Source organism: Stegastes partitus, unplaced genomic scaffold (assembly GCF_000690725.1).
Source record: "Stegastes partitus isolate 25-593 unplaced genomic scaffold, Stegastes_partitus-1.0.2 Scaffold658, whole genome shotgun sequence".
Classification (NCBI taxonomy): domain Eukaryota; kingdom Metazoa; phylum Chordata; class Actinopteri; family Pomacentridae; genus Stegastes; species Stegastes partitus.
Window position 1 is genome coordinate 324108 of NW_007578389.1, and position 23904 is coordinate 348011.

Here is a 23904-nt window from a genome sequence, read left to right on the forward strand (position 1 = left end):
CTTCACCGAAGAGGAAAGAAACCCAAAAATATGCAACGTGACAAAGCAGCAATCGCAGGATTTTGACTTCTTCACTACTAACTTCATACTTTATTCCCCTCAACCAGTGATCTCCAGCTCCGGTCCTCGTGAGCTACTGACCTGCAGGTTTTAGACGTTTCCGTACTGCAACACACCTGACTCACATGAATGGATCTCCAACAGCTTGTTGTCAAGTTCTACACAAGTCTGTTAATGATCCATTGATTTGAGTCAGGTCAGTACGGAAACATCTAAAAGCTGCAGGACAATAGCTCACGAGGACCGGAGTTTGAGATCTCTGCCCTAAAGACATCATGCGTAAATAAACAAAGGGTAGAGAGATAAAAACAAACAAATAAACTACCTAAAATCAATCAAACAGGCGTTTTATTGCGTGCTATATTATATGCTACTATGGATATTTAAAGAACTTGATAATGTCTTATTGAGAACAGTCACTTTCTGTACGAGCGCGTGACAAATTAAACCTCCTGAATCTTGATATTGGAGCGCTCGGCTTCGGCCGACGCCATCTTGGCAGCGCCCGACTCCTCCTAACTCCGGCTAATCCAAAAATGAGCGTGAACCAGGTGAAGCGTGAGGGGAGCTGAGGTGTGCCAAGCAGACGTCTCTAAAGCCACGTCTTCTGACTGCAGCCACGCCCTCAATTAAAACTGCGTTAAGGCTTCCACTTATGCAGGGTTATATAAAAATGCTCCCGTTGCTCGGTTGTCTTCAACAGGAGCTGTAGAGGCCAAACCTGATGCTCGCACCAGACTGGCTGCTAATGTGTATTTCTGGTGGAGGTTTGAAGAATCAATGTGCACTTTCTGACTTCCACGCTTGCTTCCTTGTCAAACAACAGATTGCTGATTGTGCATACCACGCCTGCACAAATGCGTTCAAGCAGCGAGTCCCCGGTTCAAATCCCGGCCAGCCGTTCGTCACTTTAACAGTCCGAGAAAGATGAAAATGGTCCGGAAAATGTTTCAGAAGTCACTTTAGCAGACAGCCGTGTTGCTTTATGTGTGAATCTAAACAAACTCTGCTATTTTTAATTAAGGCGTCAATATCATTCCATCAAACCTGTTGAGTCACTTTAATGAAAAGACAAACAAGTCTGAGCAGGCAGAGTGACATAACATAAGATATGCGTGTGCTGGTCACTGCCTCTGCATTCTTCGTAATAATATTTAATCTATTTCTGAAGCCTGTGCCCGTATTGTTGGCTAATGTAGGTGATGGTATCGATGTATTAAGATAGCTGGACATCAGATAAGTCATACAATGGTATAAATTCTGATAATGATAGAATATTTCCTCCATAAGAACTTTGGAAACTTGGATAATGTAGTGAAAGCAGGAAAGTTATCAGTCATGTAGCGATTGTTTTTTTTGGAACAAACCGAGTGGGTTCGACATGGCTGAATGCACCACATGCACCTGTTTCTGTCTCTAAAGTTGGAAAAGGAAACAGAAAATTTCTGCATTGAAGGAAACAGCTCATATCTGTAGAGCCGCTCTGCAGAATTGTCAAATCGAATCGTGAAGAAACAGACAACATGACGAATATATTCTATACATTAATAAGCCTCCAGGAAGTTTCTTCTGTGCTAACTAGCTTGCTGGAATAATGTCTGTTTATTGTGAAAGGCAAGCCTTTTTTAATAAATTCTGTCCGACTAGAAGAGCACCATTAACGACACACAGTACGTTTAACAATCAAAAAGCAAAAATCCAGCAGAAAACAGCCAAGAACTCGACCAACTTTTGTGGTAAAATCCCGACTTGAGGACAGATCTGCACAACAGACACGTTTACATAGAAAGAGCTGCTGTCAGGGTCGAGACACTTCATTTAAATTCAGTATTAAAATGTAAATTCTTGCGTTTTGTTTAGCGTACAGTCCAACACAGAACAAATCCGTGTTGTGCACTTGAACAAAGCTGAACGCTGCCTCCACGCAGACAGGAAATGCTGCTAACTAAGTTTATCACATGGAGCGTCTCCATCTAATTAAGCAGGCCGAGTACGAGAGAGAGAGATTAGTCTCAGAAGCAGATTTTAACTAATGAACCTAACTCGCCCTCGCTGTCAGCTGGAGGCTGCAAACATTTCACAGAGCAGGGTTCTGTACCGACAGGGCCCAAATTTCTGCTCCTTTTATTTTGCTTCAATAGATTTTGCAGCTCAGATGATTCTTTCCTCCTCGTTTTGTGGATTTGAAGCTGAACAGAAATAATTGCTTAAATGATACCATGATGTTCATCCATTCTGGCGGATGTGAGAAAAAAAATAAATTCCAGACTTGTGCCTCTAACACTAACCTTTTCCCACGATGCACTGCAGCCACAACATCTCTGCATCAGACACACTTGTTGACTGACCGGGTTTTTGTCAACAAGCTTATAGTGTAAATTAGCTGCAGCTTAGAGGTTCAGGGATTACAGCCACCGAGGAGGACGAAGCGACGCAGCAAATCATCCGCAGGGACGTGATTTTGGAGCTTTTGCGTCTAAAATCAACAGTGAGGACACCTCGGACCTGTTGAATTATTAATCATATAATAATATCTCCTGCTACATAAACAACAACACACACACACACACTGGTATGCTGGATCACTTTTTAGCCATTTTCAAAGCAGAAACCACAAAAAAGCTGCAGACTGGATGTTGTTTACTTCAGTCTGTGGCTCAGTGTCGTCCTTCTGATTTTATATAATGCTCTATGAACTGTTGTATCAATTCTATAAACTTATTATTACCATTATTATTATCGTTGTCATGTAATAGTCTGTAAAATACCAACACAGTTTTGCACCTTGTTTCTTCCACCAGCACAATTTGCACGTTATTTTTAAATGAAACGTGTGAGACACTGAACATGTTGAATTTCCCCAAGAGGACGAATAACGTCTAAAGTCTGTGTCTTTGTGGCACTTAGCTGCAAACACCAGCATTAACTGTCCTCTGTCAATGCCACTCTTGCTGACTTTTCCGCCGTCATTCCTTGATGAATAAATAACGAGGTGTGTTTTATCGTTGGTATGTTTTATTATACTGCAAACACATATTTTAATATGTAAATGTTCTCACTTTCATGAAGGAGAATCAATAAGAAACATAACAAACTGGCGGGACAGGCATGAATATGACGTCTCAACGTATACACAGAGGCTACAGGGAACATTTTCCAAGTTTTATTCCTTCATTTTCCCACAAAATTTTAATTGAATATAAAGGCGATGAGGCTAGAAAACAGATCACAGCAACTGATATTCAAGAAACAGACACAAAAAACAAAGCAAACAGGCAAATCTCCTGTGCTAGACCGCCGTCTGGTTGGATTTTCTTGGACCTTTGGCAGAAAACTTACTCCTGTTTTAACAGAAATGAACAAGAAATCCTTCTTACACTAAATGAAGCTACAGTATTTTTGCTATTAAAGCCAAACAAAGAGACTTCATCATACCGTCTGACCCTTTTTTTTCTCCACATTTTTGTAAAATTAGTTTACTCACTTGTGTTCTATCATGAGCGGGAGGTTCGCTCAGTTGATTGTGCGTGTTAAACTGCTAAAGTACATTTTTGTGTTCTCGTTTTTAAGATACAAACTTCCGTGGCTCCATTAAATTACAGTAAAAACACCTGGCGGACTTTAAAATGCCATAAAAAACTCAATATACATTAGAATAGGAGAAAGAAATATTCTAATGTGCATTCAAGTTCAATACAATCAGTCTTGATATCATTAAAAATACTATAAAAATACTAATATACACTGACGTCTTTAAAATAATTCTCATATACATCTAAATAAGATGATACACATGACAAAGGAGAAACTCTGACTCTTGTGTCCGTCTCCTCCCCTCAGCCATTTGACAGACAAGCCCTCTCGGTGGGAGGATCCTGCTGGACGAGGGGGCTCCGCCTCTGGAGACGGTTCCCAAGGCAACGGGAGCGGGTCAAACATTCCGTCACTGTTGTCTATGGCGACGCGGAGTCACATGGACATAACCACACCGCCTCTGCCTCAGGTGAGACGCCGAGTCCGAGAGACGCGGCACCGGAGCAATGTTTGTTAACCGGCTCGGGGAAAAAACTAAAACTCACGAAGGTGGTTTTCAAGTTTCTTTGGTGACGAGGGTTCCTGCATCATGTGACTCTTCTTCTGCACTGAATGAACCAATCGTGTGTCTGCTTTACTGTGAAAGTGCTGCTGCTGATAGGAAACTGTTACTCGCGTTCATGTTACTCATCGATGCAGCTGCACGTTAAAGCTGTTAAACCTCATATCCTTAAACGTGATATTGTATTAAAGTGCATTTGGGTCTGACACTGACCCATAAATGCAGGATTTAACTTTGTGAAGTTAATGTTACTGATGGATATATTTTTTATGATAAATACCAACAGACTCATTCATTTTGTAATCTGTTCTAACTGCTGGATTCTTTTTCCTTTTTTATTTAATACAGAATTAATTTTCCATTTTGGAGTCCAACCAGGAACATGTTGCTTGTTGACAACATTTCTTGCCTTTTGTTTTTCCTTTCTGCAGGATCGAACTTTAGCTTTGGGCCAAATCAACGTGAAATGAATGCTACTGATTGATAGTTTCTGTCATAAATACCATTACGTCTGTGTTTTATCAGCTGCAGAGTAGAACTTAACAGCACCAAAAATAAGACCGTGTTTATGTGAGTTCTGCATCACCAGCTGGATAAATGGAGATTCCTCACTAATCTCGCGTCCTAAGATGTGGGTAGTTCTGAAACTTTGGAGCCTTTGTCACCACGTTTCCTGTGTTGTTGTTTTTTTTTATTTTATTTTAGGTCAGTGCTGAGGTTCTTCGTGTAGCTGAACACAGACACAGAAGAGGACTGATGTACCCCCAGATTTACCACATATTGACCAAGGTAAACACAAGACACATTTGTTTATTGAGAAAATATGATTGAGCCGAGAAGAAAAGAATCACTGAGTCATGGAGTGAAACACGGAGTCTTGTAGAATCTGTATTTGTGTGTCAGGCTTGTTGACGGGTCAGGATTATTAATGAATATTTAGACCTCTGTAACAGCCACAACTTTATGTTTTTACATCATCCGTCTGTCTGTTAATCTCTCCTAAAATTTGGCACAATTGTTCTCGTGACGCGATAATAAACTGATCAGATTTTTTAAGTCAAAGGTCACAGCACCCATGTTTGGCCTTAAATAAAGAATTCATGCTAATTTTGACACGTTTAGCAGGATAAAATAATGAAGTTAAAACATTTTATATCTAAAAGACGAAAGTTCAGCTTCAATGTGATGTCGTATTGTTGAGCCAAATAAAACGTTTGTGTCCGTCGTTTATCACCATCAGTCAAGAACAGACGGAGAAATGGATATAAACTGGGGCTGCAACTGATGATTATTTACTCCCTTAATTGTTTTCTGATTAATTTTTAGTTGTTTTGTTTATAAAATGTCAGAAAATGATAAAAAGTTGATCATTGTTTCCCCCAAAGCCCCAAATTTCTTCCTCAGCTGTTCTTGGTTTCAGGATTTTCAGTTTCATTCCATTGACGAGGAAAGAAACCAGAAAATATTTCATATGAAGAAGCGAAAGTGAAATAACAAACAAATAATTTGATTATCAAAACAGCTGCTGGTTAATTTAACAGCGATTAACTGTGCGATTGTCGTCACAGTGCTGATGCAAACCGGTTGGTGGAGTCTTACAACCGCGAGATGGTGAACATAGTTTTCTGGAGTCGTGAATTTATTTAATTGTCGGCAGCAAAACACGTCGTTACACAAACCTTTAGAGACTCCTGCAGGTTAAACCGGACGAACCAAACACGTACAGGGACTCTGTGGAAACGGACTCGCTAGCTTAGCAATGGCTACAAACTAAATGTAATTGTGCCGTCTCCATTCAAAAACACCATCTGATTGTATGAACACGAAATTGTCTTGTTCTGAAATATAACACACACGATTGCTCACATTTGGGTTAATGTCGTGTATATGTTGGCATTTGTCTTTGGCTGCATGTCTCATATCATTTAGTTAAACTTAGCGAATAAAACAAGCAGGAAGTTCAGAATATATGAGCCTCTCCAGAGCCGTCCTTCCTGTTCCCGCCGTCCTCACCTTTCCTTTATCGGCCCCCAGGGAGAGATGAAGATGCCAGTGTGTATAGAGGACGAGTGTAACTCTGAGCTGCCTCCTGCCTCTCTGCTGTTCCGAGCAGCCCGACAGTATGCCTACGGCGTCCTCTTCAGTCTGGCCGAAACACACCGCCGCCTGGAGAGGCTCGCCCTCCGCAAGAGGGCTCCCCTGGAAGGTCGGTGGTGCTGGGGCTGAGGGGGTAGACGGATGGATGGACGGATGGATGGATGGGGAGTGTTTGATACAGCAGCAAACGTTTAACCCTGCAAAGCCTGAAGTGTTTATTGAGCCTAAAATTTGCATATTTACGTTTTAATTTGTGTAATTTTTTTGCTACATTTGGCTTTTTTGGTGAATTACTGATCCATGAACTGCTGGTGTCTGTATACATCAGAGGATTTTTTAGGGGAAAAAAATATCACACTGATGATGTAGAGGTCTGAAAAACTCACGTATCATATATGACACACTTGGCTTTGCAGGGTTAATAAATATCTAGATACACAGAATAGATTTTTATTGTCAATTTCTCTGTATATCCAGGACATACCGAGGGACTGAAGACATTTCTCTGTCACCTTCTATTAGCGGCGTATGTTTTTATGTTTGTTTTTTTTTAAAAAGGGATAAAAATACAGTATAAATGAAATAAATATATACAAATCTACCTGTGTACACTGGTGGTAGTGTAATATAGTGATGATATCTGTAGATAAATTTAAAAATAAACCAAAAATATACACTATTCTTCCCAGAGAATGCGCACAAAAAAAATCCTCTCTATGTGGAAAATACACAAAATAATGATGCAGCACACATTCTTCCATAAGCAGAAATGCTAATTTGTATTGTTGTCGGGGAGATGGAGGTTCTATGAAGAGTGTCCGCTGAAACCTCCAGCATCGGTTCAGTTTATTGTTCTACAGTATATCAGAAGCTGGTTTAATTCATAGCTTCAGCTGTGCTCTTATTGTTTTCTGTCAGTGTTGGCAGTGACGGTTGCTAATAAGTAGAAAGACGAGGATAGTTTAGCTTTGTAGCTAACACACACACACACACACACACAGAACTACACGAGCTGCTGCATTGATGTCCTTCTACCTCAAGTTTGTCTGACCTGAGCTTTTATTTATGTATTTGTTGGTGTTTTTCTTTTTATTGCACTGAACTCATCTGTTACCGCCAGAAGAAGCTCCCTGAACAAACACGAGCATCTCGACTGGAGGGTGTAGCTGCTGGATTCCTTTTCCTCCTGAACAGTTCATTTTCCATTTCCAGCCGCCCCACCAGTCAACCCTTCCTAGTTGACCTTATTTCTTGCCTTTGTGTTCGTTCTCTGTTCTCGTCGCTTTAAGGAAGTGGATTGTAGTGGTTTTATATCTGCTGACTTTTTAGAAAGTTGGTGGTATTTTTCAGAAGTTTGCAGCTTTAATCTGCTCAAAGGAGGATTCAGAATTCTGTGACTGAAAAACCCAAATGTATCGGAGCTGTTCCTGTCGGTTTTAGCCGCAGTTGTGCTCTTCATGAAAGGATTTCAGGATATCAGGCTGTGAGAAAGGTCTGTTCTCTAAAAGTTCAGAGCACTGACAGAACGTCTCATGACTGGAAACCCACAACCGTCGACGGCTAGTATTTGCTATAGCAGCGTTTTGGAACAGCCTTCCTCTTTTAATCAAGCGTTTCAGATTTAACAAGATAATATGATAAAGTAAAACCGTATTAGTCCTGAAGACAATTCTTGTGCCAGATATTGATCAGAATAAAACCAAAAGGGCAGAACACAAGAAATGCAGTGACTGAAAAGTAGAAAAGGAATCAGCTATAGGACGATTTATTACTGAAGTACAATAAGTAACTAAAATAAGACGAGAAGAGAGAAGTTTTTGAAAAATACCGTAATTTCCAGACTATTAAGGCACCTGAATATAAGCCACACCCACTAACTTTAAAAAGGAAACAAGTTTTGTACAAATACAGGCCGCACTTGTCTATAAGCGGCAGGTGTCCACGTTGGAACATGAGATATTTATGCAGAAAGATTTTTTAAAACTATTAATTAAATACGTACCGGTAACATACACAAATACGTAAATGCTTCTTTCCAAACAGCACCTGTAACACAGCTGGTTAAGAAAATAAAACATACAGCAGCCTACCAGGAAAAGTCATTGATCGCTATCTTCATCTTCCTCCTGCACTAAAACCACTAAAGTCGTCTTCTTCAGCCTCAGAATTCCTTCGTCACTTCCTCAGTCTCTCTTTCGTTGTCGCTCTCAACGTCACTTTGATCTCGAGGCAAATTCGTAAAACTCGTAAAAATCCATAAATTAGCCGCATCATTGTTTAAGCCACAGTGTTCAAAGCGTGTAAAAAAAAGTAACAGCTTATAATCCGGACATTACGGTAATGCTGGTAATTATGCGGAAATATCACATCTGATAATGAAATCTGATAACTGTTGAGAAAAGTATTATTGCAATTGTTGTGGACATCACTGTTCAGATCTAAGTGTGCAGCGTCGTATGTTTGTGATGCTTTCAGGAGGAAACTTTAACATTTAAAACAAATACAACAACTTGTGGTTTTATTCCAGAGTCTACAAATTATAGAACTGAAGTGCTACAGCCAAGAAATGAAAATATAAAATGTCACACATTACATTGACAGTTTAATTTATTTTTCATTTTATTTTGTTTTAAATGAGATTTTACTAGTTTTATCCTCCCGTGACGTTTTGCACACAATAGACAGGACAGTTTGTGCAGCGCTTTGGTCAGTTGAGTGTTTAAACGTGCTACAAGCTGCACTTTGATTTAGAGGAACCACAATCCTCCAGAGTCCTGGTTCTGAAACATCTCTACCATTCTGTGTCCCAGTTCCTCCAGTGATCGTGAAAGAGTGGAGCAGCGGTAAGGCCAAGTCAGCCCTGACACCGGAGCTGGTTCCGGCCCTGTGTTTCCGCGAGTGGACCTGCCCCAACCTGCGGCGCCTGTGGTTGGGTCGTGCCAGCGAGGACCGCTCCAGGAGAACCAGGGCCTTCCTGGCCTGCCTACGCTCCGACTGCCCAGCCCTCCTCAACCCAGCACAGGTCCCACAGCATCTGCTGCTCATGTGCTGCGTGCTCAGGTAGTGTCCTGGTGCTGTTCAATCGCACGATGATGAAATCTGCACCCGTCGTTCAGTCTGTGTTTGTGAGATTCTGGCTGTTTGAACATTCGTGGTCACGTCTGGCGGATGTGCACGGCGCTCGTGAAAGTTACGCAACAGCACGAGTGCATTCTTGGTTTCATCCAAACGGGCGTAGCGTTTCCTCCACACCAGAATGTCCCTGGGTTCACTATAAAAGCTGAACATTTTGTGGAAAAAGCACAGATATTTAGATTGATCGTGATCGATGCCACTCTCACGGTGGATGTAAAACCACAGGCAGCAGCCGCTTAGCTCTGAAGCTAACAAGCGCCTCTAAATGCTCGGCAGACTCTATTAGAAGGGCTTGTTGGACGATCAGATAAGTGGAGAAACTCCCTCCTCTCACGTTTCAGTACTCTGCTCACCACTCTGACATAAAGCTGAACTGTATCCAGCAGCTGCTCGGCATTGAACCGCTCCTCTCCGTTCTCCAGAAAGCTTCTGTGTTGTGTCGAAATACTTTTTCTTTCCAAGCAGGAGCAGCAGTTTTAGCTGACGGCTGTGTGTCATGTTTGAGCTAATAGTTGCTTTCAGGGTCATTTTTATCGTCCAACTCGGAGAGATTTTGTGCAGCTTAGATTTTACATATCAACAGAATATAAAGAGACAAAAAAATAACAAATTAATGCAGGAAAGTCGTACCAAGATGCAAATGTGCCGACATGAGGAAAGAAAAGATGCAGCCAGAGGTTTTTGCTTTCAGACGACATGAGGACAAAACCTTAAACTTTTTATTTCTGTTGATCCTCACAGTCCAATACAGCATGACGGTTTTATTGATTTACTGATTGAGACACTCCTCTTTGTGCTTCCCTGCCACGATCAGGTGCAATAAATCTGTAAAGATAACACTCCACCTTACATACTTACATGAGATTAGCTTTTAAATGTGTCCCAGATTAACCGTATTAAATTAAGAACAGATTGAAGAGTTCTTTTTAACCGTTTTTAAACTCCAGATTGATGTGATTGTTCAGAGTCGGTTGTGTTTGTTAGACAAAGCGAGCTGCAGATTTTACAATATATCAAAATCAACATGTGACAGTCGGCGTCGATGTTTCGCCGACCTGCCGCAAATAAATCAATAGACGGAAACACAAATCCAGCCTCTCTTTCAAATAATATCGAACAAGCTCACAAATATTTTGACAATCGCTGCTTGAAGATCGTATCAGCGAACCGCAGGAAGCAGCTCGGCGTCATCGATTCCACCTGCCACACGAACCCACACGTGTTCTCACTTATTATTTAATCAGGCCTTTTACAAGAGCTGTGCGGCGCCACGCTGACTCTAATTATTCCTCATTTAAGTCGAATCAATCAGACTGAAAAAAAACCTGTTAACGTCAGGCGAAGAGTTTTAATTTGTAGCTGTAGATTTTTTTTTTTTTAACTGTCCACTAAACCGTCACTAAAACAGTGATTCAGCCAATTTAAATGGTTTTAAATTACAGTTTAAACCAGTTGAAGGCAGGTTGGAACAACACAGAACGCTTTGTCATCCGTAAAGCAGAAAATACAAACTAATGTCAGCCGGCCTGTTTCCCACAGAGAGGACAAACACAGGTGTCGCTAATGACATTACGGCCGGTTTTATCTGAGCGTCCCTTTAAGACACGAGTGTTCCAGCGAGGCAGCGCTCACAACACCAGCCAGCTAATTGGATTTCATTCATTTTATTATTTATAATGTTCCTGCTGCGACGTGTCAAGATGTCGTCTGTTAAAAAAAAAAAAAAGAGAGAGAGAGAGAAAGGCCTCTTCGTGGACTGACGGCGAATGATGATACGAGATGCTCCATTAATACGAATGACGACGCCGTGATTCATTCCTCTGCTGCACTGATTCTGCTCATTGTTTCGAGTGACAAATTAAATATCGTGCAGCATCAACTGTAATAATATTTACTGTTGTATTAAAGCCACGTCGCACGTTTCATCAGCCTCTGTGCAGGGATGAAACTTAAGAGACTGTAAAAGTAAAGAAAAAAGTCTCTTAAAGCTTCATCAGGTGTTCTGTAGACAGACTTAGGTGTTGATGCAAAACCCTAACTAGAGAGTAAAGGCTTTAAGATACCTGCTAAAATCAACATAAAGCAATTAATTGTCATGTTTCTTTTGGTAGCAGTTAAAACAACAGTTTTGTTTTTACAGCTCTTGCACTCAAAATCATCAGACCTGTGCACAATAAACAGAAGTTTGTAGATTTTTGCAGTTTTTTTACAGTAAAATATCGTCCATAGATGAATCACGATGCCTTCAAATTATGGGAAGAGAGTTCACGAGCTGTAACGTGTTTTTAGAAAATCCCGAAGTCGTGGAAGTTTGTTTTCCAGAGTGTGAAGTTAGTAAATTGCAGTTTTAGTCATTTAGAGCTTTTCTACCTAATTTTACGTCTGAATGAAACGTTGATAATACCGTCGGCCTCAACTTCTTTTCTTACTTTTTTTTTACTATTTGCTGTCTTGCTGAATGCTTCTCCTGGACGTTTCTACACGCAGACCGTGAACTCTATTTTGCCGTTGTTCTCACGACTTCTAGCCGATGTCACCGTTTAACCCTCACATACTGTTTCGGGTCAAATTGACCTGTTCTAACATTTGACAGCAGTAAAAACATCCTGAACGTCTTTTAGCCTGAAATTTGCAAAGTATACAAAAATGAAAATATTTTAAAATGTTATACTTTTGTCCACTGAGGCTGTTTGGGGTCAGATTTGACCCGTATGTCCATTGAGATGGATCTTAGATGCACCAGTGTGGGTCAAATCAAGGAAGATTTTAGGGAATCTTGTAACTATGAAACTGTTTTATTTATGTTTCTTAATGTGACATCGGCTATTTAGATGTTCTCAATTGCGCTGTAGCTTTAAAATGTGGTACAGACTTTTACTATGAGAGAATTCTTGACAGGAATTCTTCACTGTGTCGTCAAAATTGATCTGAAACATCCTGTGAAGGCGTAAAATATGAACACAGTGTGTGGAAAGTATTTCATTTTAAATTGTTCCATTTGAAGGCAGCAGTATTGTAAAATTTGTACTTTTAAAACTTCAGTGTTTTTTTAGAATTCCTGTTGTTATTTCAGAAAATAGAAGATAAACTGCTTCATCAATGCAAACCTTTACATTTGCAGTACATGTAATATCCATGAAGTCCTCTCTCTTCTTTTTGGACATTTGTTGTGAAAGTGACACCGTACGTCAAAAAAAAGAACAACGGACCACATCTGGCTTAGTATGAAGTCATGGATCCATTTATTAGATCTCAGTTTCTGGGACTCAGAGGGATGTTTTCTGTTTCTCTGTTTGTCACGTTACTGCTTAAACACTTTTCACTGCTAAACCTACAGACTGTGTGGATTATGATTTAATTTACTGTAGTGTCTTTATCTCTGTCGTTGGTGGCTGTGACTCTGTGCTGCTGCTCCATGAAGTGAGCTTCTTCTTTGCCTCTCAGGTATATGATGCAGTGGCCTGGAGGAAGGATCCTCCAGAGACACGAGCTCGATGCCTTCCTGGCCCAGGCTGTTTCCAGTCAGCTCTACGAACCCGACCAGCTACAGGAGCTCAAGGTGAGAGGCCCGTGTTCTCTCGTCGTTTGGTTCTGCACACATTTCTCTTGTTACCGCCAGTTTTCCTCGTTTCGTGCACTTGATTGATTCTCTCTGTGCAGATCGACTAAACTGACTCTAAATCGAACCCCTTTTTCAGGCGACTTCATTTAGATCCGAGCTGCGATTTAGTACAAAAGCAAACTGAGCGTCTACGGCTTTTCACGGTTGTGTGATTTTATTTTTTGTTTTGTTTTTTTTTTGTTGCATGATTTCAAACTGAATATTAAATCCACCCTCCGACTGCGAACCGGCGAGGAAGCGATCGTAATAATAAATGATTTATGTGTTCCTGCAAGTCATCCGGTAACCATGGCAACACGTTTTCGCTTGTCAGGGACCGCTATGTTGTGTAGCGTCATTCATTCGCGGCTCGAGTTTGTCAACACATTCTGTGTGTTTCAAAACTGAACACGGAGCGCAGAAGTTGTTTTAAAGGGACCGTTTTCCCTCAGCGTGTCACGGAGCTGCTTTCTGCAAACTTCTGAAGGCCCAAAATCCACACAAGAGGAACAGAAAACAGCTTCTTACCCGCCTGAAACACCTTCTTACGTTTAAACGTCAGCATATAATACATCTGCATAGCTTCTGTTTAGCAGCTAGTTTGGAATCAAATAAAGAATGAGCTCGCAGATCGACACCTTTGACTGATTTGAGTGTTTCAGACCGAGAAGAAAAGCTGCAGGAATGTGCAAAATGAGAAAGATTAGTTTGTTTTTTTATATTAAAGCACGTTTGGCACATGTTAGTCCACTCTAAAAATAATAATATAAACCTCTAAATGTGCATAATATAGAGTATTTAAGTTGCCACAGCTTCACATTGAAGTAATTGTTGAATTTAGGGCTCAAGATCGACTTCTGTCACGTCTACATTTAATCAAATAAAGGAGCCGTGCCTTTAAATTACACTCAGAAGTAGAAGAGAGCTGTGAAAACCGACCTGCTGCAGGTGGATTTACAGTAACCGGCTCCACTTAGTAACCTGATTACCTGAGTGCATGAAGTGGATCAGGGTTTTTCCGCTAATGTTTCTGCACACAAATCTCTTTTTTTTTGTGCTCAACAATACTCAATTTCGAAGCTCCGTGCAGCCGATGGATGTGCCGATCTTACTAGAAGTCGTTTGAGAGTGCTCGTTGGTGTTAGAAGCAACAGGAAGTGTCTCCATTGTGTGTGATGTTTGCGCCCACGTGCCGTGTGCTGAGGAGCTCTTCTTCTGTCTCCTCTGCTGCTCGTCTCTGAATAAATGATTAAATAAAGCTAATACGTGCTGCCTTTTTCTTTTTTTTGTGTGTGTGTGTGCGCCGGCTGTCAGGTGGAGAAGGTGGATGCCCGCGGCGTGCAGCTGGCCGCCCTCTTCATGGCCGGCGTCGACACGGCGCTCTTCATCAACGACGTCTGCGGCCAGCCGTTGCCGTGGGAACACTGCTGCCCCTGGGGCTTCTTCGACGGCAAACTGTTCCAGAGCAAACTGGCCCGGGCTGCCCGAGACCGAGCCGCCCTGCTGGACATGTGTGAGGGGCAGGTACGAAGGCGGCGACGCTGGGAGGACGTGGCGGCGCTGGGTGTCATGAATGTTTGGGTTTGAGCTCCAAAAAAAATACCTCGAGTCAGTTAGTAAACGTTACTGTATAGAAACAGATGAGGGGAGGAGCTGCTTTATACTAATCCTCGTTTTTTTTACCCTTTGTAGACATGAAACTCAACATTATTGACCAAACCCGTCTGTTAGAATGATGACTGTTTGCATTTTAGGTGTCTGTTATGCTACCGGTTAACCGTCAGCCTTTTTAACCAATACTCAATAACATCATACAAAATTGGGAGACGTTTCTACATGTCCTCATAAATGTGCATTTCTCATTTAGACAGCATGTCACTGATATATTCTTCTAGTTTTTCCTTAATACGAGAGCTCTCCAGCCAGTAGTCATGAAGCGTCACAGGACACTTCCTCATGGTTGCACTTTACGAGCTAAACTCCCGCAACCAGCTGCTACAGCTAACATACAACACACTTCCTGACATGCACGTCCTCCTGCCTTATCGGTTGATGTGTTTTTAATCGGTTAAATTATTAACAGCAATACATTGATTAAGTGTTAATCATTAGTAACCCTAGATGTGCTCTTCTGCCCTGATATGACTGAACAGATAAACACAAAAAGCAACAAATGTACCGTTGATCTGGTGTTTTTCCACATTTCAGCACCAGTATTCTTCCAAAACCATCACAGATAAAAAATATAACTCCATTGTCATGAAGATATCACATTAATTGATTGTATCTGAATTTGTTTGAGGTGTTTTGGGAAAAACTTTATGCACATTTCATCATTTAAATGTGCATAAATATCCGTATTAGTCCAGAAACTTTACTCTGGGAGCAAAAGGCACCGATGGATGCACCTTCCTCATCTGCTTTGCCCAAAATCTCACATCGTAGAAACAGAAATCTTCATAAAAATAACAATTTATCGTGATGACGACGGACTTAAGTGGGTCGAATTATTGAGATTCAACAATTCTGATTATAATCTGGGTTTTCACAGCCGCTGAATTTTAGCTCATTGCTTCCAGCTGTTTGTTTATTTCCTCTGAGTTTATTAAATACCTGCAGGATCAGGATGCAGGTGGCCACAGCTCAGCACATTTATACTTGAGCGAAGGGTTTTTACTTGTCATAAATTAATATAAATGGCCGTGACACAGAGACAGGATTGAACTGAGTGAGAGAAAATAGTTCTTGTATGAATTAATGTGTAATATGTTCAACTATTTATTTTTATAGTTCATGTTTTATCATGTTGGTATAATGGATTATTAATGTGTCTCTGGAGGTCAGCAGGCAGCTTTTCTCATCTTTTATGTCTCTCATTCAGGCAAGAGATCAAAGTTTTATTACTATAATTGTCGTCGCGGTTAATTTTAAGGGCTGCGTGTGTGAAAGGTGCTTTTAAAACCCCGGTGTTGTCGACTTTAAGCATTTAAGAGCCTTGATTTGAGGACGCTCGTGTGGATGTTAGCTGAGAAAAGAGCCGACGTTGACCCGCTGTCGGTGTGATTCGTTTTGCAGGAGGAGCTGGTGTCCAAGGTGGAGAAGATGCGTCAGGCCATCCTGGAGGGCATCAACCTGTCCCGCCCTCCTCCTCCCCCTCCTCCTCTGCCACCTCCTGCCTTCCTGCCCCCCGCCATGGTGCCCCCTTTCTACCCCATGCCTCCCCTGTACCCGCCTCGTCCGATGGGCGGCATGCCTCCTCATCACCACCCGCATCATCCACATCACCCAGCGCAGCACAGACCCAGAGCCTTCCCAGGTAGGGACGCTCTCAGTTTAGCGGTTTTTATCTTTAAAGCACATTTACACGTTTAGTTTCTCTCTCTGTGCTGATATCCGACCACAAACTGATGCTAGGGAGATTTTAAATGTGTTTGTTGTGGCCAGGCGATAGAGTAGAACCTCAAAAAGTGCAATTCTATCTCTACTGTTGTTTTCACACAGGGCATTTTTGCTCTTTTTGTATCGTATTTAATCTTTATTCTATTAATTATTTTATTGTAATGACTCTGCTCTTTGTTCATTATGCTGCTATTTCAAAGAGCTGCTTTTAAGTGTTGTTAACAGTGACAATAAAGATCTATTTTATTCTAATCTATTATAAAATATTAATGTAAATTATTCGAAGGAAGCAGATTTTTGACTGTTCTGTTGTAAAATACTGTCCCACAGAGGAACAGGAAGAGCTCCTGACAGCTGAAAAAACTAATCGTAGATGCTGATTAAAGCGCTGCAGAAGCAAATATTTGTATTTTTACTATTTGTAACTTGTAGAAAAAACTTCTTGCTGTTGGCACAATATAAAAGAATCACACATTATTATACAAACATAAAGATGAGAATAAAATATATGCAGGAACAGAAATAAACAGATGAAACAAAACAAAACAAAAATGACTATAATTAGTCCCATATTTAGTTTAATGAAAAATTGAAAAGGTTTAAGCTTTATTTTGAAAGAAAATAAGAGTTTCAAGATTCACATGTCAAGCTGTACTGAGTAAAAGGAAACCTTGGTCGTGTGACTAGTTTTCAACCAATCGATTGATAATTAAGGGAAAAAAATCTGTGTTTTCTACAGATTAACGTAATTAGCCACAGTGCAATGAGCGCTCTCTACCTGCTAGCTTTATTAAACTACTTGAATTATAAAAGCCAGTATTTTCAGGATATTAAATCATTTGAATTTGGTTATTTTTTCACTGAAACCATAGGAACAGCCTGGAAGCAGAGCAGCTGCACACATTCATATGGTTTCTGAAAACATATCCGCTGATGATCCAGCACAAGAACTACTGAGGAATGAAACACGGACGAGTTAGCTGCTGCTTTAGATGATCCGACATGTTGGTTGTTGAACTGTCACACACAAACTTTGCAAAGTTTATACTCGACTTTTTGCCAAAATGCAGCCACTTCTTATTTCAGGCAGTTTGGAGCCGACTCAGAGTAAATACTCAGTAGATACTAAATGAGTCAGACGTAGCGTCTGCGTTCGGCTGGGCGAGTTCAAGGTTGTGAAAATGTGGGGGTGTTCTGTTCCTCCTGCTGCCAAAAATAATGGATTAGCCTTGAAAGAGTGCTTGTAGTACTTTTCTATTTATGAAAGTACCACCAACTAATGTCTGACCAGTGAAAATGTGATCAAGTCAGAGTGTGTAGTCCAACCAGATTTGTTTGACACTAACTATGAAAGCAGTTCTATACAGATGAATATAAAGCACAGGTTGTTTACAGTTACGTAGCATGGACACATCTGCAGTTTGTTCCAGTAGACTGACTGTAAATTCTCCGTTTCTCAGGCATCCAGTCCATCCCGCCTCAGGGAGGGAAGCTGGAGATCGCTGGCATGGTGGTCGGCCAGTGGGCTGGGAACAAACCAGTCCGTGGGAGAGGAGGCTTCAACATGCAGGTGGTGTCAGTGGGAGCAGGGAAAGGGTGAGTAGCACGAATATCTGCCGTCTTACTGCTATAACATCTTTAAGCTGAAATGAAGTTTAGATATACAAGTGCAATCTGTTGTCCCCCAGTATTCTCTGTGTAGTTATAAACGTACAGGAATCAGCTCTCCGAGATTCATAGTCTTTAGCCAAAGTTGCTGCATTAATACCTCTGTCTTCAGTGCAGTTATTGGCAGTATCAGAATATAAATACGATAACAACCTCACAACAAAGGCACCACGTAATAATTACACATCAAGTTCAGTTTACTCATCATGAAGAGTCTTATTCAGCCTGAAAAATCAGTTAATATGATGTTGTCTGATCCTGTCGGGATTTCTAAAGTTTGAAAAATGAACTTAAAATGTTTGACAGCAAGTCTGTTTTACAAACCAAGCAGGAGTGACATTTAAAAGATATTCAGCCATTATGGAACGTCCTAAGAGAGCTGCATTATGGGAAATGTAGGACCTGGTGTTGTCCCTCACAGCCAGATGTGTCTCCACTGCTGCACCTTATAATCAGTCTGGTGAAGGGGAAGAAACACGCTGGTTTGTTTGTTTATCTTTAAGCCAATCACGATCCTCGCTAAGCCCGGGATGCAGTGATGGTGCCCCAGTCATTAAAATGATGAGGGAACTTGTTTTTGCACAACATTTCAACACAGAGAAACAAGCACTGACAATAAAATGGATTAAAAAAAGATTCCTTTTTGCACTAAATCTTCATTTAAACGTGACGTGTGCAGGTTTGCTGCTCTGAGATTGTTTAATTGTCAGACATTTTGGAGCTTAATTAATGATAAGGAATAAGGAATGTCTGGACTTTACAGTTATTTTTTTCAATAAGTAGTTAAAAAAATAAGAATTTCATGGAAGTAGTTCAGCTCTGACACTGAAATATGATGTCTTTCGCTCTTTGCATTGCATTTATTCAAAGATGGAGGCTTGAAATTTACTTTTTGCTGTCAGCAGTTCTGACTTTGGCACATTTTAGTAAAAGATAAGATAAACTTTATTGATCCCTCTCAGAGGAAATTCAGCAGCTGGATACAGACACAGCATGACAGAAGAAGAATTAGCAAAGCACAATAAGGCTAAAGAATAGAGATATAATAATAATAAAGGTCACATAGAGACAATATACCAGGCGTAATGAATCCACATATGGATAAATGCAGTACAGACAAAAAACCGTCCAGTGTTGAATCTTGTTCCTTGTCCAAAAGTTAAATTCACTGATTGGATTTATCATAAATGAGTATTTTAACCACCTGCACCTCGAATCACAGCAGGAAAGGTCAGATTTCCAGCTTTGTGGCGAACCAGTTAATCCGGAAACTTAATCAAATCTAAGCTTCATTCTACATGTTTCACATAATTTAAATAGAGTGGCCTTTTCTCTCAGTATTTCTGTTCATAAAAGAATCCGTACAACACTGTTATTTATTTTTATTTAATACTTCTACATTTAGTTCCTGTGCATATTTAGGTTTTGTTTTAGTTAATGTTTGCGCTAGCTCCTTAGCTGATGCTGTAACACTGAGGGATTATAAAATTTTTAAAATGTCTTCTCATGTTTCCCGTCACAGGAGGGGTAAAGAGATTCCAGCGAAAGTCCGGGGAGGGAAAAAGGCACCTGCCAACAGAACACAGGTATGAGCAGCGGGCCAAACTCTTGCACACATATCTGCACATCACATCCGTAAACCGTCCCGCTCCTGTTGTCCTGTCTTGACTCTGCCCGTCCTCCCCCAGATGTCGTCATCCCCCCCGTCATCCAGCAGTCCCCCAAAGCCCTCAGAGGAGGCGAGCCCCACGCCAGAAGTTGCGACCCAGCAGCTGAACGGCAGCTCGGCAGCCTCCGCCATCGGTCAGCCCTTGGAGCTGGCCCCCATGGCCCAGCCAATCCCGTGTGCCTTAGCCAGCAGAGACAACCAATCAGAGGGGGTGGAAGTGGAGGCCCCCTGTTGCCTTGACGACTGCCCGTCAGACGGAGCGCTACAGAAGGAGGAGTAGCGGCGTCCTTTCCTGGGATGCGCTGCTCTAAGAGAGTTATCTGTGTTCGACTGCCTTTCCCTGTTTTTGTAGCCCCGTCTGCTGGCTGAGCACCGATCACACGGAGCAGCGCGGCGCCTCCTCGTCCCCCCGCTGCTCCATGTGATCCGCCAGCCAGCTGTTACTCCCTTTTTAGTTTTCTCATGTGGTTTTACATTGTTTTATGAAGAGAGGGTTTCTCCATGTAAGCGCCCCACCCCTCAAAAAAAAAAAAAAGTCCTCAAAGCCTCCCTCCCGCACTCAAAGCAAGATAAGCTTGAAGCCCCGCCCCCCCATCACGACCCACCTCGTAATCAAGCCCCGCCCCCTCTTTAGCAGGGGTGTCTGTACAGTTTGAATTTCTTATTTTGTTGTTTTTAAATGGTCCCATTGTTTGAATCTCTGCACACAGATGTTAAGCTTGTGGTTACGGTGACAGATTGGATGTGGTTTCCGTGGTTACAGCAGCTAGGCCTGGTCGCCGTGGTCGGTAGTTGTGTGTTGATGTGGTTTGTTGTTGCCATAGCCATCTCGTGAGAGTTTTGTCTTACATGAGTTGAGAGGTGTTCAGAGTGCGACTCTGGATTTGTGGGAACGTTTCATCCTTCTGTGCAGCGACCCACGGACCGGCAGCACCGCTAAGCACAGCGTTAGCATACGTGCTAGCAGCAAACCCCTTTAGAGATTGATCGGTTATCTATCACTGGAGCACCTCTGCACCACCATGGTATTAGTGTGCTATCTTACTTTGACCTATGTAGCATAGCCTAGCGCTGAGCTGTGCTAAGAGACCCCCATGAATTTATGCACCTTAAGCCCTAAAGTATGCAAGATTTTACCCCGCTCCTCCAAAAAAAGTGCATTATTATTATATTATTGTCCCATCCCCCCTTGTCCCTTTCTCCCAAAGCTTTGATTGTATTGTCCCCAAACAGAAGCACTTAATGTTGTATTTAAATATAATGAATTTGAACAAGCCCCTATACAGTTGAATTGACAGTCTGTGAGGGGTGTCCCCTGCGCCTGAGTAAATCAGTACGACATGTAGAACTACATTTAAAGGTAGAGATCTATTTGAGAGACGTCAGAATGTGAACAGAGTGGTTTCAGACAAAGAAGCACTTTGTTTTAAAAAAATGTTAAACCACACTGGACAGTCCTCTACCAGGTGATAAAGAAACGAGAAACTCTGAGGCACCTTCTTGAGTTAAGGCCAAAAAGTAAAGAACGATGCTGCCCAGTGAGAGATGGAAATGAACGGTGAGGGTTTGGGCGACTGCTGCCAGGCACAGTTCCCCTCAGACTGGCCTCACGTTCTGCCAAGAACTTTGCAATGAAGCTAGAAGGAGCCTTGATTGTCCACGTCAAGGACTCCTGGGAATCATTTCAGATTTCTAAAAAAGTTATTTCCAAAGTGTATTTTTATACGGCTCGCCGCCTGAGGCAGCCAGCGATGTTAAAGGGGTGTGGCAGCGAAGCCTCAAAGATCCCTCCGCCCTCAGGTGGCGATTGAGCGACTGTTGTCATAACGATAGCCCAACGCCGGGAGCTGTTGCCCCGCAGAGCTCCGGTGTGTCACTTTAGACCAGCAGGAAGCACTTCCCTGCCCTGAAGCCGCGCCGCCCGACGCGGCGGCGACTTCACGGGCCGGATCACGCCACACGACAGGGGAGAGGGAGGCCTCTGCGGACCCGAGTGTGCCGCTCATAATCTGAGACTTCTAAGATACTGAGATGTTTTATTAGAGCACTTATGTTTTTAAAGAATGAAATGTGTCCCCCACAGTAGGTCTCATCTGACGACGGAAATACAAGTATGTACTTTCTTACCGATTACTGGTAGCACAACTGCAAATGTAGACGCAGTAGAGCGACAGATACTGCCTGAGAGATGCTGGCCATGAACATTGGAATCTCTATAAACTTACTAAGAGGTTGAAATGAACTCATTATGCGTGAAGAAAGAAAGAAAAAAAAAGGCAAGTCAACAAGAAGCACCTTATTTTCTTACTATGTTGATGACTTGTGCTCTATCGTGTGCCACAAAATTGACATGGAAAAAGCTCCTATGAAATGCCGTTCTGAAGGAAATCAAACCCTGACTATATATGTAAGTGTTAATGTAGTCGCGTCAGACATCCCCTCTGTTATGAACTCAACCATTACAGTGACACGCTGACAGTTGACCCAGCCGTGAGCGTAGGCCTACGCTCATCGCCGCAGCCAGCGCTGGGCCGCCGCCGTCTCTTACACCAACACCAAACGAAACAAAAAAAAAATCAAGAGGTTCGGACTTGTTAGCCGTTATTTGGTAGGGAATAATAAGCATACGAGTGCTGTAGGTGTTTCTAGGTTAAGAGTAGGTCACAGCGTCGGGGCTTAACACAGGACTGTAAAACACAGACACCAAGACTAGGCTAGAGAATATAGCTCCACTGGCCGAAAATACTAAGTCTAGAATTACTAGGAGTCATATACTTAACTGCTTTCAACTTTTGACATTAGTACAGATATATGTATCGCAACAGTACATTGTTAGAAGATGGCTTTTTTCTGCGGCGAGCCAGAGTGTGATCTGGTATACGATGCCCTCTCTCGATTCGCTCGCCAGATAACAGTTACACAAACACACATTAAATACATGCATAAATACATACATACAGAAAACACACACACACACACTTTGAACAGACCGACAAGGAAATCAGTCGCATTTGTTACCAGCAGCATTCTCTCTGCTTTCGTGCTGAAGTGATATTTTGTGCAGTTCCCAGTGGAGTGGTCGTCAGTTCATCAGAGATCATTTGGTAACACATTCTACTGAAGCTATGAAGTCCCACACTCACGAGTTTTGCATGGACGGATTCAAGACAAAAAAAAACCATCTGCAACGCACGACACATTAACACAGCGACACACACACACACACACAGATGCATAGATGTTAAAATCCTGAGTTACACAGTAGCTAGTATGGAAAAAAAACAAAAAAAAAAGTCAACACAACACATGATGTTAGTGTCCCTCTTTTGTCCTTGTCTGTTTTAGTTCGATAGGTATTTGATCAGTGATTTTTATGCTTGTTATCCTAACCCTCCCCCCCCAACACACACACCGCTACGACACTTTTCTCTCGCCTCCCCTCCCGTCACTCACTTCTTTTCTAAAGCCCACACACAGAAACACACACCGACATATATCGAACACACAGGTCTCCCCCTCCTCACCCCTCACCCGTCCTGTATTTCAGTTCTCTCTCGCCTCCCCCATCCTCCCCCTACTTCCTCTCTGCCTCTCCGTTAGCCCTTTAGGACCGTTTCTATTGGCCGTTGTTTTGTTTTTTTTTCTTCTCTTTTCTCTTCTGGGCTGCCCCGCCCCCTTTAATCAAACCCAACTAACAGTAAAGGTTATATTAACGTTGATAATCAGTTTCTGTATGTTATCTAGCCAGAGTGGAGAAAAAAAAATTTTCAGAAAAAAAAAAAATCAAAACTGTTTTATTCAATTGTGCAAAATGTGTTTTTTCTTACTATTTTTAATGTTATTACATCTTCTAATCTAATCCTTCTACCATTGCTTCAGTTAGTACTGAAATACGCTTAGCCAACCTAGAGATTTGAACTGTAACGATTTGCCAGTTTCCTTACCTGTATTTTATATGGCATCTTTAGACCACTTCACCGTTTATTATGTACGTAAGTAAATATTTGCCCGTTTTTTCGAATTTGAAAATCGTCGTCTGCACTATGTTTGATCTCATGATATCCCCCCCACCCTCCCCCGATAACGATTTTTACTCAATCGAAAGCTGAACTCTTGCACAAAGCAGCGAAGCGTCTCTTGTGAACACCTGAGAACCAAAGTTACACCCAGCGTCCCCCC

The 23904-nt window shown here is 41.8% G+C and overlaps 1 protein-coding gene across 1 annotated transcript in view; it reads left to right on the top strand.

Moving 5' to 3' along the window:
* fam120c (family with sequence similarity 120 member C) overlaps positions 1 to 23508 on the top strand; it is a 38816-nt gene extending 15308 nt beyond the window's left edge. Inside the window, exons 8-17 of the mRNA XM_008290169.1 lie at positions 3901 to 4063; positions 4862 to 4945; positions 6191 to 6362; positions 9064 to 9313; positions 12833 to 12947; positions 14304 to 14513; positions 16065 to 16305; positions 17849 to 17984; positions 19579 to 19642; positions 19745 to 23508. Coding sequence (XP_008288391.1) covers positions 3901 to 4063; positions 4862 to 4945; positions 6191 to 6362; positions 9064 to 9313; positions 12833 to 12947; positions 14304 to 14513; positions 16065 to 16305; positions 17849 to 17984; positions 19579 to 19642; positions 19745 to 20005 — 1696 coding nt within the window. The 3' untranslated portion in view covers positions 20006 to 23508. The remainder of the gene's footprint in view (positions 1 to 3900; positions 4064 to 4861; positions 4946 to 6190; positions 6363 to 9063; positions 9314 to 12832; positions 12948 to 14303; positions 14514 to 16064; positions 16306 to 17848; positions 17985 to 19578; positions 19643 to 19744) is intronic.
* Positions 23509 to 23904: the final 396 nt, after the last annotated feature.